The 14,941-nt window shown below is 50.2% G+C and overlaps 1 protein-coding gene across 3 annotated transcripts in view; it reads left to right on the top strand.

The window, feature by feature from the left end:
- KCNN3 (potassium calcium-activated channel subfamily N member 3) overlaps positions 1-14,941 on the top strand; it is a 180,283-nt gene that overhangs the window by 40,029 nt on the left and 125,313 nt on the right. For all 3 annotated transcript variants that reach the window (XM_030842261.2, XM_030842262.2, XM_060298745.1), the window contains exon 2: positions 11,145-11,240. In XM_030842261.2, the coding sequence (XP_030698121.1) occupies positions 11,145-11,240 (96 nt within the window). The remainder of the gene's footprint in view (positions 1-11,144; positions 11,241-14,941) is intronic.

Genomic DNA, 14,941 nt, shown 5'->3' on the forward strand with positions numbered 1-14,941 from the left:
CAAAGGTAGGCGGGTTGGCAACAGTTTGGTGCCACAGAGCTGGTGAGTGAGAAAGAGAGAGAGATAAAAGTGCCACGTTCAGCCTATTAATAGCCGTGTTTGGTCTCCACCACTTCTATCAACATCGTCCATCACATCCAAACAATCGAAAAGCTTGTGCCAAATGGCTAGGAGTTAACAACTCATGGCTGTGCTGAATTTCTGAAAAACAGTATTTCCACTTCTGAGGCAGCTCTGAAATGCCAGTTGTTCCATGCCAACTGGTTATTTTTCCAGACCATTTCCCTTTATTTATGTTTAAGCTTTTAGAGTTTTAGGCAAGAAGAAGACGGAGGACCCGGACTAGGTGACTATTATTTCTCCTGATTTGCCCTTGAGAGCCATAGAAGAAACATTCATTCCCCAAACGTGAACTGAGGACTTGCAGAAGGGTGGGAGAGGAACCAGACAGGGGTGCTGCCCCTTTCAGGAGTATGCGACTGATGGGCAGGCAGAGTGGGGACGTGGGAAAAACACTGGCCCAGGCCTCAGAAGACTCAGGGCAAGATTAGCCCTTTCTGTTACTGCTGTGTGGCCTTGGCTAGGACAGAGCCCCTCTCTGGGCCCCCATTTCCTTGCCTGTAAAGTGGGGGAGTTGGACTAGACGGCCCAGGAGGCCCCTTCCAGCTGAGTCTGTGCGTTGGGTTGGAGGACTTGCTGTCTCACGTTTACTGGCAAGAGTGCGGGTGTGGAAGTGGAAGGAGGGTGATGCTGTCCTCAGGCTGCTGCTCTGGGAAGCCTGGAAACGTGGCAGGGGAAACACAGGACAGGGCTGTTCCTGATCCGGGAAGCTCCAGCCTTCAGAGATGTCTGTGGAGCCTGCCAGGCGGTTGTTTTTCTCACCATATGTGATTTCTAGGCGTCTTAAAATTTTCATTTGGCCCAAACATTGCCAGGCTCAGGGGTTGATTGTGCCCTGCGTGGGGATGGAAGTGGTCTTGCCTCTGGACACCGGGCTGGGAGTAGGCAGAGAAGTGGGTTGTGGAAACCTCTGATGAGGTTGGAAGGTGTAGGTGGGATCATGGTGTTGCTTCTGCCACCGCAGCAGCCTCTGGTGCGGAGAGAGGCAGGGGCTGGAGGGTGAAAAGAGGGAAGAGAACTGCGGGGGGGGGGGGCGGTGAAGGGGCTGAGAGATGAAGGGTGGGGGTAGTCTGTAGGCCTTGCTTTGTGTCTTTAAAACCAACACATGCTTCTCTGTGGCTGTCAGGTGGTGAGAATTCTTATTTCAGATTCTATCCATCTGAAGATGCATTTACCCAGTTCATTGCAATTGGTTGACCACAGCTCCTGCAGAGAATCCAGGAGTCTGGTGTATGTCCTGGGGCAGGATGGGGAGAGAGAAGCCCAGTCCTAGGTCAAGCCCTGTCTGGGCTGGTTCGGTTCTAGCTGGGAACCCAGTGTTCACACACAGCCTTCTGCAGAGCAAAGTGATTTCCTGCTGTTTTATTGGTTTGGGGGCCAGACAGGTTTTAATAAGAGAAAAGAAAACAACTTCAAAGCAAGCCATCCAGAAAGCACAGTTATTTGTCTCCAGCATTCTAGAACATTAAAAAAGGGGGGCTCCTGCAAGTTGGAGGAAATATGGGGACCATGGTCTTGGTGAGGGTAGCAGTGGATATTTGCAAGGAGAACCCATCATGGTGATGGCAAACTGAGCAGCCTTCCAGCAGGGCTCTGCCACACCTCGGGGGTGAAGAAAGATTAAGTGGTTCTCTGTAATTGAGGACCCCCCCCCCCCAGGTTGCCAGGATGCATGTTGCGACTAGGACAAGAGACCTTTAGTATGTGCTTCTCCCAAGATGATGGCAGGGGCTGGGACCTTCAGAATGAGATGCATAGTGACAGGTGTGCATTCATCAAAGCTGGAGAAGGCCGTATGGGCTTTTTGGCACCACAAGAGTGATGTAATTGCTGACTGGCCAAGAGCGCTCCATTCCACAAGCAGAGGAGGATGAAAGGTAATCTGGAGCAGATTGTTTATTGGAGAAGGAAATAAAGTGGCTACGTGAGAGGTTTGGAGGTGACTTCCAGGATAGGGATCTAGGCTTTTGGAGAACAGATAAATTTAGAGTTGTTATATCTTCAGAAACAGGGGAGACAGGGTGGGCAGGGATGCCCACCCCGTGAGCATAAGCCTGGGGGACCCAATACCCAGGTTCTAAGCTTTGCTTCAACACAGGCTGGTGTTTGATAGGGGCCGAGCCAGCCCCACTGGGCCTCAGTGTCCTCATGTAGAATGAAGGGTGGGGATGAGCTGACCTCCAGGCCTGGTGTCTATATTTTTATTGGTATTTGTCTTGGGGAGGTGCTCACTTATTGAGGACTTCTGCATAGGCACATATGATGCCAAAATCAGAGTGAGGCTTCACAGAGGCATTTGTTTGTTTAGCTTTATTGGGGGCTAAGCACCTGAGAAAGCTGAAGCCAGATCTGTGAAAAAGTCAGAGACTTTCCAACATAGAGATAGACTGCCTTGATAGGAAGTGAGTTCCCTGTCCCTGGAGGTAATCAAGCAGAGACTGAATGACTATATGCCAGGAATCTTACAGAGGAGAGTCATGAGCCGTTTAACTAGATGGCTTTTACATTTCCTTTTAACTGTAAGGAGCTCCACTGCTTATGCATATGACTAACTGTTCAACAGAGTCTCCTCAAGGCTATGATGTCAGCCCCAGCCTTCTGCACTTCTTTCTTGTGCCCCTAGAGCAGGATTTCTCATCCCTGGCCTGCACATTTGAATCGCTGAAATATTTTTTTAAATGTCAGTGTCCAGGCCTCACCTGCAGAGATTTGATTAAATTATTCTGGGTTGGGGGTCAAGGTCCCTCAGTTCTAGAATGGCCTGGGCTGTTGGTGCCTGGTGGGCATCCTTCCCACCTGCATACTCCCTGATGGGGTGAGGAGACTCAACCCCCCTCTGGTTTCATTCTGCCTTGGTATAGAGCTCAAAAGTTTGACCCTTCCACATTCATTCACCCAACAAACACTTGTTAAGTGCTTATTTCATGTTGGAAGAGTCCTAGTAGGCCAGCTCTTGGCTACTTTAGGAGAAGCAAGCCCCAAACTGCCTTCAGAAAGACCTCATCATGTGTATTCCTGCCTCCTACACTTAGCACAGTGCCTGGCACATGGCAAGTATATAATAAAACATTTTGATTGAATTGCATGGAATCTTTGCCAATGTTGTAAGTGGGCAGGAAACTAAATTATAAGCAAGCATGCAGTAGAGAATTCATGATATGCCATTTCCCCTCTGCTCAGACCTTGTAAAGGAAATCATCTCCTTAATTGGAATTATGTTTGTGGCCTTAGGGGTGACCCATCTGACTTGATATTTTGGTAGCGTGGTCTCCCAAATGACCATTTTTTCCTCCTTGGGTCATCGCACAGAGGGAGGGCCGAGGCCTGGGGAGGATGATGTCTTCTTAATTGGTGTCCTGGTCGTTGTGCTGGTTTCACTAACCATTACCAGGCCACCCTCTACTCAGACCCGAATGCCCTTGTGTTAACTGCATGATATCCCTCAGCCATCTCCTCTGGGAGTGACAAAGTGGAGGGCCACAGAGAAATGGCCCAGGCCAACTTGACTTTATGAGTTTCATTTTGAGACCGTTGGCATCCTTCACTCCACAAGCATTTCCTGCCTGCCCGCCCCATACCAGGCCTGGTCTGGGCTGCACTTGCAACAACGATGCAGACCCCCAGCCCTGACGTCAGGCTGCTGACTGTCTGTCATGCTACTGAGTGACCGGGGTTTAATGGTGACATGACTGGGGCCTCATCAGAAAGTGGGGTGAGATGGGGAGATTAGTCCTGCCCAGGAAGACTGGGCATGGAAGACGATGTTCCGATGACAGGCAGCCCGTGTGTCATGAGACTCTCTGGGTGGAGAGAGCACAGACCTTTGGGTCTAACTTCTGCCTGGGTTGGAATCTGACCTCTACTCTGTCCTTGCTTGGGGATGGTGGGCAAGTGACGGAACCTCCCCGGGCCTCGCATGGGGTTGTTCCGAGGATCTAAAGCAGTTACAACAGCGCCTGGCAATGGTAAGCGCACAGTAGATGTAGGCTGTTATTTTTATCATGTTCCTTTAGCTGTATTTGGGAGTTCAGGAAGGAAGTGTCTACCTGCTTGACACATCTCAAAATTTTGTTCCTTTCATTCAAATATTCAGCATTCAACTGATACTTATTGACCTGCTATGTGCCGGACAATGTCTGAGGTGCCAGGATGTAGAAGTGGACAAACAAATTTGAAATCCTGCCCTTCTGGGGTTTCCATCTTGGCGGTGAGAGACAGCCCCTGGGACCTGGTAAAGACACCCACACAGAGAGCTCAGGAAGGTGGAAGGTGCCTGGAGCTTGGTCTCTAGGACCCAGGATGATGCTCAGTCCTGGTGGTCATTGAGCAGACGAAGGTCTCATGCCCTCCTTGTCTGCCGAGAGAGCCCGCATCCTTAGCAAACAGCATCTTTGGGGAGAAGGTACTCTCTGAAGCTCCTTTGGCCTTGGGTCAGTCTGTATTCCTCACTTCACATTCAGGATGTAGGGTCAGTTCGGGTTCAGCTGCCTCTCTAGGGTCACCTCTTCTGGTCCTGGTCATTCAAGGAGCTACTTGTAGGTCTTTTCTCTCAGCCTGGGCTTCCTGCCCATTTCTTCCAGGCCCTACTCATCTGCCCTTTGTCTGCCAGGTGGGATTCAGGCTCAGCGGACTCGGGGTGGATGGAGTGGGGGAATCCCTGGCGTTTTGCAAGTACCCAGCACAGGGCCTGGGCATAGTTAAGTGCTCTGTAAATATTTATAGTGTGAATGGATGAGTGAATGAATGTTTGGCCCATTGCAGGACGCCAAAGCTATCTTTCTGAAATGCCTGGGGGAGCATCTTTGTAAATTGTTGCAACCCTAAAATGCTGATATTGGAGGTGCATTCAGCAGCCCCTGACTGAGAACCAGCTGAGTTTACCTGCACTGACATCTGTGCAGCAAGAGAAAGGGTGTTTGGCTACAAGAGAATGTGAGCTCTTTTGTGTGTGAAAAAAGAATGAGTTTTTTCATATGCATTATTTTACTTTATCCTCCAGTATCTGTGAGAGTTGGTCCTGTTACATCTGGCTTGCAGAGAAGGAAACAGAGGCCCAGAGAGGTTAAGTGACAGGTCCAGTGTCACATAGCTAGTGAGCAGCAAAGATATGACTTGAATTCTGGCCTTTTGGTTCCAAATCCCATGTTATTTAGAAAGAGACAATGGTAATTTTCTTTGTTAGCTATCTCGTTCTATTTGAGGAGAAGTTGGCATGAGTGAGTTTTGTTGCTGACTATTTCACACTCACAATTTTATCATGTATAGAAATGCCTGAGAAAAGGAGAAAAAAAGAAAGAAATATTGGGAGTGTCCCTATGACCTGTGTATGTGTCATGGCCAGTGTGCGCCCAGTGCCATCGGCCATTAGGCTTCAGGGGCTATTTGGTCCAAGAGTCTCATTTTACTGGGGGTATTGAGGCCTAGAAGAGTGAAGCAGCTTGTCCAAAGCCAGGCATTTACCGTGGAGGAGGCCCAGACCCTCTGGGCCCTCTGATGGCAAGCCCAGGGCCCAGCTCCAGAGACCTCTTAGTTATGAAGCACCCTGGCTTCTTGGAACTTCTCCCTCCTCAGGCCTGTCGGAGATCCAGGTGCCCTTTGAAGCCCCCAGGGTCCACCCTCCCACCCCATCGTGACAGCTTTGCCTGTTTCCCCTGTTTGCAAGTTGGACATCCAAGGACGCAGAGGGTCTGAGTGATTCCATTCTGGACCATAAGTGACCAAAATAGGGTTCTGGTAGCTGACTTCTGGTAGGAACCAGGCTGGGCAGTCACTCTGAGAATGCCAGGAAGAGCCAGGCAGCTTAACTCAGGCAGCTCAACCTGGGACCATGAGCCTGAGCTAAGAGATGAGCATGAGGGTGGAAGGTGTGGAGAGTGGACGAGAATGAGAGATTATGAGAAAGAGGCAGGATGAGAGCAGAGGAAGGAGGAAGGCAGGGGCTTGGTGCTGGTATGAAAGCACCAGGTTGAGGAAAGAAGCTCCGTCTCCGCAGAGAACAGCAATCACGAATGCAGTCTTCCTGGCCAGTGGATAAGGGGCTGGTTTTAATCTGCATAGTGTTAATTAGCAAGAGTGTCTAATTAGGACAACCATTACAGAGCCACAGTACTAAGCTGATGCTGAATGTCAATCAATTTTGGAGCCTCTCCATGAAATTGAAGGAAAAGTTGACCTTATTAAACTGAAAAGATTTCTAAATCAATTATTTCCCAAGTCGAATGCACAAAACGTAAATCTTAATTCAGTAGATACAGATTTTAGATGATATTACCTCTTCCCCTTTGGGGGTTCCAGCCAGTGACAAAGATCATGAATGGATCACATATGTACACACACGCACACACACACACGCACACACGTGCACAAACACACACACGTGCGCGCGCGCACACACACACACACACACACACTTTGGGGAAGGCACCTGCACATCTCTACCTGGTATTTAACTTCTGTTCAATGCCCCTCTAGGACTCTGCCTGCATGGTTTTCTGTTATTTTCAAATGTTCCAAACAATATAATACATTTAGAACTTCAAAGTCTCTGGAAAATCTACCATAATCATTACAATTCTGGCTTGTCTTTGGAAGCTACAGGGCGGCCGGGAGAGCAATTTATATGGCTGGCTCAGAAGCTGGGAACACACTCCATCACAGTCTGCACAGCCTCGGGGAGGAAGGGCTAGAGCAGTTCTGAGAAGCCTCACTGAAGAAATTGGAGGCTGGAAAGGCCTGACCAGCCGGGCAGGTGGGGTGTTGGTGCACAGGCAGGGCACAGAACCTGGAAGTAGATGATCTGGAGTAAATCCTGGCTTCTTCAGTCCTGACTTGGCCATTGGTTGGCCATGTCCTTGGACAAATTAGGTAACTTCTTGGCGCCTCTGTTTCCTTCTCTGTAAGAGTGGGTTGACGATGTCCACCTTGCATGGTAGGCCCCTACAGTAGCGCTTTATAACGGGTTGTTGTCGTCAACAAGTCACAGATCTGTGAAGGGCTGGCTCATGGCTTGGAACAGAACAGGACCACGTGGATAGGGGCATCTTGCAGGAATGTGGTGCACCCTCCTTCCCTGCTAGGAATCTCCTCTACAGCACCCCTGATGGCTGTAGCCAGCCTCTACTAAGGTGACAGGAACTCACTATCTCACACGGGAGCCTAGTTCGTTTTGAAGGCAGGGGGGAAGCGTGGTATATAGAAAAATCTGATATATAGCTAAAGTCTGGGCTAGCTGTATGACCTTGGGAAAGTCACTTTGTCTCTATGACCCTCAGTTTTGTTTTGTTTTGTTTTGTTTTTTAATCAGTAAAATGGAGACATTATGACCTCATCTGTAGGGTGAGAATGTGAAGTAATCTGTACAGAAGGCATAGCCTGGGACCTGGTACGTAGTCAGTACTTAATAAATGTTAGGTAAAAATAAAAGTACTATTGTTAAGTAGTTTCAAGAAGCACTTATTAAGCACCTGTTGTACTCAGATCATCAGAGGTAATACAACTGAGTACCCTGACACTTTATAGAATGACACTATATATTTGCAGTCTTTTTTTACATTAAAAAAGTAAAAAATTAAAAAATAATTGGAAATATACCATATTTACAGTTTTGGGGTCTGGGTTTTTGACTTGATATTATATCATGATCCTTTCCTGATATCTTCAAATATTCTCTGCAGAAGTGGCTTTAAGTGGCAACACAGTGTTCCGTCACTGGCTATTCTCCAATTTACTTACCCACTCTAATATTTTGGGACATTTAGGAATAAATGGCTTTAAAAAAACAACTCTCATCTGTTGGGATATAATTCTTAAGCATTCCTGTGTATTAAGGATATTACTCTATTGAAAAATTCTGAGTTGCAGGAGAGAAGTGTTGACCAGTTGACCACAGGACTCCCTTCCAGCCCTATGAGTCCCTTTGGCCCTTAGATAGCAGTGAGTGGGGGCTGAGCAGGTGTGTGTACATACACACATGTGGTGTATGGCAGCTAATTAGCCAGCCCTGAGTTGCTGCCATCACCCAAAGAACCATATCAATTTCAAGCTTCAGTGGAGTTCAGACAGAAAAGAAAAGATGATAATTCAACATTTTAACAAATAGAAAACATTTCTAATCCAGCCAGACTTCTTTGACGTATTTTCCTGCTATTAAAAATGGTTGATGGTTTAATTTTTATTGACATGTGATTGATAGAGAATGCAAGGAAAGCTGTGAAGTAATGAGCATTCCCACTGATCCAGTGCACACTCATCTCCCTATGGGGCTGGGACTGGCCGATGAGATTTCACTGACCAAAATGAAGAAGCAGGTGGAGTTGACTCTTATGTAAAGGCTTTGAGTTTTAGAACAAAAGGAAGAAGCTCAAAGGAGAAGAGACAGCATCTGGCTCCTTTCCCTTCACCTCTTCCTCTAAAAATGTTGGAAATAGACTTGGATTCTGATTTCAGTTACTTTCTGCCAAAAGAAACAAATTAAAGTTTGAAATGCACAGCCGATCCCAAATCCTTCCCTGGGGAGGCATGATGCTCCCCAGATGTCAGACCCCTTTGAGAAGAAAGTTATGGTCATTTCTGGCTCAAAAACATCATGATCTGTCCCCAGTTGATTCCTATAGGGAGGTAGTCTTGTCCTAAAAGTATCTGAGTGTCCCTGAATTCACCACCTGCTCTCTTCAGCCCCAGTCGGTCTTGCGCTTTGGGTGGTGTTTCAGGCATCCAATAGTGCTTTCGAAGAGTGGAACCTTCCTGAGGGCTGGAACTGTGTTCTGTTTTCCTTTGGGCCCTTAACTGGAGCAGCAGAATACCCCCCAAGGCACCTCTGTGCATGTGCACTGAGTAAATGATTGCAGGCTGCTCTCATTAAGTGTAGAACATGCAAGAGGCTAAATGAAAAGTGGATTATGCTTAGACTGTTGTCTCTGGGCAGGGCAGAATGGAGAATTTTCCCCACAGCTGGATGACCCTGTACAGTGTAGAAAGCTGGGGTTTGTGTATAAGCCAGATTGGAAACTTGTGGTGGGCAGGGGCCCTCTATAAATATCCTGCAGTATCCAGCACACTGTTGGACATCTAGCAGGTGCTCAAGAAATGAGAAGTTGTTGAAATCGTCATGAAAGAAAGAAAGAATGAATGAGCTCCTTCATTAGTTCTCCCTTGGGTCCCTGCTCCTTCATTAGTTCTCCCTTGGGTCCCCAGCACTAGCTTGTGTCTGGCACAGAGTGGGCCCCAAAACTATATCAAATAAATGAATGGTAGATTGGCAGACACCAGGGAGAGCTGCTTTCTTTCCATCTCAGCCTGCAGAGGGTGGTTGAGAACAGGGACTTGGGCATCTGGGAGTCCTGGGTTTAAGTCCAAGCCCTCCACTGACTCTAAGTGGCTGCCATATTGGACACCCCCTCCCCCCCCAACGCTGGAGATCTCAGCCACCTCTCCCTCTGTCTCTGAAAGCTTGCTTTCTTGGACCGTGATGTCTCCCTCCCTAGCTCTATTGTAGGTTTCATGTGGTAATTAATCATATCTCACCTTCGAAACACCTTCCATTATCGTCTTATGTAGTCATTTGGGTCTGTGTAAATGGGCACTTCTCACATTTTTACTGTTTCCCATTGAGAGTGGGCCTGAGGGGTGCGGGCAGTGCTCTGGGCTGGGAGTCAGGCTGAGAGTCAGAGGTCTTGGCTTTGAACTCTGGTATGAGCCACTCACCTCTCTGAGCCTCTGCCTGTAATATCTATAAAGCTGGGCCAGAGGCCAAGGGCTGTCTCAAGGATGGATGAGAACAAGATGTGAAACCACCTTGTAAACTGTAAGGTGCTTTGCAGACATCAGGCATGTTATGATTCTGGAGCATGGGGGCTGTTTCTCATGTGGCGTGCCTCTCTCAGGATACGTGAAGCCACAACACAGTGCTTGGAAGTACTGCCTGGCTTTCTGCTGCCTTTGCTCAGGGCTGTGTTCCTGCCTTCCTTTGGGACTGGGAGCTGCCTCTACTCCCTGGCTTCCAAATGCCCAGGAGGCACCAGCCCTGTAGAGGAGGTGAGGTAGATGATAGTAGCCAGCCCTCACAGGGCCTGGCACTGGGCTAGACACTTTACATAGACAAATGCCTTTATCCTTCACAGCAGCCCTGAGACGTAGGTACTGATGTTGTCCCCATCTGATGTCTGAGGCAACTGAGCACAGAGAGATGGAGTGAGCAGACTGAGGTTACGTGGCTAGTAAGTGGCTACGTCAGGGTTTGGATTCTGTTGGCTGGTCCCAGAGCTCTTGCTGCTAACCACGTGGGTCCCCTAAGCTGCCCTGGGGCTGGAGGACTGCAGTGAAGGCAAGTGGCCCACCCTGTTTCCCCAAGCCTCAGCTGGAGGGACCCTCAGGGCCCTTCTCCTGCCCAGGACCCCTCTCTGCTCCTGTGCTCGGCCCCCTTCTCTTTCCAGTAGCTCCTCTGCCACCCTCGCTTCCCTCCCCGCCCTTGGCCCTAAAACGGGAGATGAGAGCTGCTGCCAGGACATTCTCATTCATTCCTGAAAGAACTCTGCATTGTCAGAGATGGAAGGGACCTCGGAAGCCTCTGGTTCAGGTTTGTTAAGAGAAAAGGGAGGCTCAAGCTGGCACAGTATTGATGCCCAAACCATATAACAGCAGCATCGAAAAGAATTATGTTCATGTGACTTCTGAGCATGGAGGCAAATATTCTAAACAACACATCAGCAAACCGAGTCTAGGCATGTATAACAAACAGAATACATCACACCCAAGCAGGGTTCATCACAGGAATGCAAATATGATTTAACCCTAGAAAACAGAGGCTCAGAGGGCAGCTGCTGAGACGGAGCCGGCCCAGGGCCCAGCCCAAGGTACTTTCGGGGCTCAGGCTACCTTTGTGCTGTATCCTGCTCCCAGGAGGCGCTGGTGACAGTCTTTCCTTTGCCTTCACTGCCCCTCACCCCCACCCCTTAACACAGCCTCAGAGTAAAATGAGATGCTCCCTCCCGGATTTCCCTAATCCTCTCTTTCCCTTTCTCCTGCAGGATTCCATGTTTTCACTGGCCCTGAAATGCCTTATCAGTCTGTCCACCATCATCCTTTTGGGTTTGATCATCGCCTATCACACACGTGAAGTCCAGGTAGGTGCCCTCGCCCACACCCCTTCATGCAGGGGCTATTCCTTTGCTCCAGGCTGAGCCCGTCCCCCCTCCCAAACCTACCCTTTCAGTAGCTACTTGGGTGATTTCAGCAAAAGGTATCTGAGATTGTGGATCTTCTCTTTTGGTTTGGACCCTCGTGGGAGAGGGAATTGTGAGGCTGCCCTGTGGCTTTAGAACAACTGTGACATTATCTTCAAGTGGGGATCCCAGAGGCAAACACGACTTCATGAGTTGGGGGGCAGTCCTGCTTAGAATTTTCATTCTGCACCATTCTACGGTGAGACTTGCTTTGCCCTTTCTATCTCTTGCTGGATCCTTTCTGAACTTGAGCCACTGAGTCCCCCAAGTGAAACAGACCTGCCTGCTGTGCCCCTGCATACACACACACACACACACACACACACTGCACCAGATACCACCGGGAATCTGTATTTCTGACTGGTGTAGACTTTACTCCCATGGGACTCTACCAGGGAGGAGACATTTTCTAGATAGAATAGAAGCTGCTGGAGTTGAAGGGGCCTCTGTTTCTTGCTGTCCAGGAGTCACTTGGCACCCAGAGAGGTATTGGCTTAACCTCTGGGGTGCACTCCAGTTTGGCCGATGTAGGGAGGATGGTTCAACCTGGGCTGGGAAGGGCAGGCAGGAGTGAGCATATCTGTAGCATCTTCTCATGACAATGGGTCTCCCTCTCACTGGGCCCTTCAGGCTGACCTGCTCTGCTGGGGCCCTGGGTAGTTCTAAAGTATCCAGATGTTTTTTCTCACATGCATACGCATCTAAATATAACTCCTGTCATTTGGCTGGAGGAGCACAGATAGATCCACATCTGGGCAGCAGGCAAGAAATTGACAAAGACCAGAACTCAGAGTCAGAAAAGCTGGGGCCGAGTCTCGCCCATGACCTCTTCTTACAGCGTGTCTTTGGCCAGCCCTGAGACCTTTCTGGACTGGAACATGTGAACTTTTCCTCGTCTGGAACATGGCGGTTTTATTCTGCCATTTATGGGTCGTTGTGAGGATGAATGGGGAGTGTATGAGAGAGCTCTGTAAACTGTAAAACACTTCAAATCTCATCGCTTTTGTCACTCAGCGTTTCTGGGCTGAGCGGCTGCACAGGCAGAGATGGGCCAGTGTCTCCTGCTCCTGGAGGGGCTCTGCTTTGCCGCTGGGTGTCACGGACCTCTGCGGCTGGCCTGGGTGTGGGAGCCCTGGCTCCAGGCCACCTTACCTCCACTCTGTTGATAACCAGAGGACACTAATCTAGAAGGTGGGGACTGTTTAATCTCTGGGGGGGTCACAGGTGTGGGGAGGCTGAGAGTCCCAGACACCACCAAGCAGCTTCCTTCGTGGGGTCTGACCTGGGCAACGCAGGTGGGCTTTAACCCAGACCGTGGTCCAGTCAACCCCAGAAAGGAGCCAGGAGTACAGGCAGGAGGAACGGGCCAGGATCAGAGACAGGACCATGAGTCACAGTCGGGGCTCCAGGCTGGGTTCACCCCACCCCAAACCAGCTGTGGGACCCATGTATCTCCTCAACTTCTCTGAGCCCCTGAACCCTCATCTAGAGGGCGTCTATACTACTGTGTATCACCTTGACCTGTGCAGAGGGGTTGCACAGGCCAGAGAAAAAGGCAGAGTCATGCACTCATCTGTGATCCAGGCTTGAGGGAGGGGAGAGGAGCTGATCTCAGCCTCACACACGCACGACGGTTCCACTCAACCTGACTGCTGCTGCTTTCCACTCCAGGCATTGGGATGGGAAGAGCCAGGCATCCCTCCCTCTGATTCTCTTGGGGTCCTACCCCACCTCCCTCTAGGGCTTGCAGCCTTGGCTCTCAGACCTGATCCCACCCAACTGCAGTTGTGACCTCAGTTCTGGCCTGGTGGCAGGGCCGTGATGCTGATAGGCTAGCACCTCGCTGGGCACACTTTGTCCATCCTCAGCTCATAGCCAGTCTCTGCTTCACCCTAATTATGGGCAGCAGAGGATGCTTTTCAGTCACTTGCCTTGGCCTGACACTCACAGTTTGGAGAAACAAAGTGAAGTCAGTGGCATTAAATCCTGGCTCAGACACTTCAGCCTGAATGACCTTGAGCCAATAACAACTTCTCTGGGCTGCATCGGTTTCCGCATCTGAAGTATGGAAGTCATATCACCCAACTCATAAGCAGGGGGGGTAACAGTTGACAGTGCAGAGTGGGCCTTTATGAAGTGGAAACTGGTCTCTTTCCTGTGACCTCTGTCCCACTGCTTCCAGCTGGACCTCGTCCAGGTACAAGCTGTGCCCACCAGATGGTCACTGTCACAACTGCCCGGTACCGGCAGGTGGTTGGACTTCCTCCCTGCTCTAGCCCGGCCCTTCCTGCACTCTCAGCTCCCGCCGCCCAGCCCCTTATCCTCCCTGGCCCACTGTCACGTGGGGAGTCACCAGAACCTGGCTCCCTCTGTGCCTCTTACCTGTCCAGTGAAGTTCTTTCTTCTGGAAAGGTCTAGTGGGACCTTCTCCTGCCAGAGGGAAGTGGGAACGGTTTGGGCCCAGACAGTCAGCAGGACCCTTGTATGCACTCACCTGACCATATTGTGATTTTCTGTTCTGTATCCTTTCCCCCACCCTCAGGGACAATGATCCTGTTAATCTTTTTTTTTTTTTTTTTGCCGTACGTGGGCCTCTCACTGCCATGGCCTCTCCCGCCGTGGAGCACAGGCTCCGGACACGCAGGCTCAGTGGCCATGGCTCACGGGCCCAGTCACTCTGCGGCATTTGGGATCCTCCCGGATCGGGGCACGAACCCTGCGTCGGCAGGCGGACTCTCAACCACTGCGCCACCAGGGAAGCCCGCTGTTAATCTTTGTATTTCCAGGGACCCACGGTGTCTGACAGAGAGCAGGTGTCTGCAGGGCATATTTTGAATGAAAGAATGCTGGATTCAAGCTATCTGGTTTCCAAAGCCTTTTAGACCATGACTCAGCTCTGTGGTCTTGGGCCTCAAGTTTCCACATCTGTTCATTGGGGACCCTGAGCACCCGTCCCGCCCCCCTCCCCTCCCGATTCTGTAATTCTCTGATTGCGGTTGGTGCCCGCCGTCTGGGGGACCTGCTTCCTGAGAGTGGGGGGAGGGTTATCCCAAGCGTGATGGCCGGTGCTGATCCAGAGGGGACGCTTGGAAAGCCTCTTCAGTAGGGAAAGGCCAGCTGCTGCTTATCTGTTGGGAAGTAGGGCAGGGTGAGCGTATGGCTCCTCTCCTCCGTGGGGTGAAGTCAGGGGCCTGTGTTAAGGATATGCTCGTCACTTCCTCATCAACACCAGTTAATGGTCACTTGGCTAAATTTTAGCAGGAACCAGATGACCGTGTTTCCACCTCCCCCCAGCCCTGCCCCAGTCGCTCACATCCAGGCCCCTGGCCCTGGCCCTGGCCCAGCACACACAGGAGGCTAGGCGTACCTTCTAGAATAGTGTTCGTATTTGTTATTAGTTTGGACAACTTGTGTTTTTGAGAAAGAAGACTCTGAAACATTATTGGGAACCTCTCAACCAAACTCTGGCTTCAAGTCATGCACCTGAGGCTCGGTAGGTCCTCAGAGGTGACAGGAGGGGGCGCACCCCTCACCAGTGCAGGAGGCCCCTCCAGCCTCTGTGGGCCGGCCTGTCACCGGGACTCACTGCCTCTTGAGGGAGG

This window comes from Globicephala melas, chromosome 1, assembly GCF_963455315.2.
Source record: "Globicephala melas chromosome 1, mGloMel1.2, whole genome shotgun sequence".
In the NCBI taxonomy this organism is placed as follows: Eukaryota; Metazoa; Chordata; class Mammalia; order Artiodactyla; family Delphinidae; genus Globicephala; species Globicephala melas.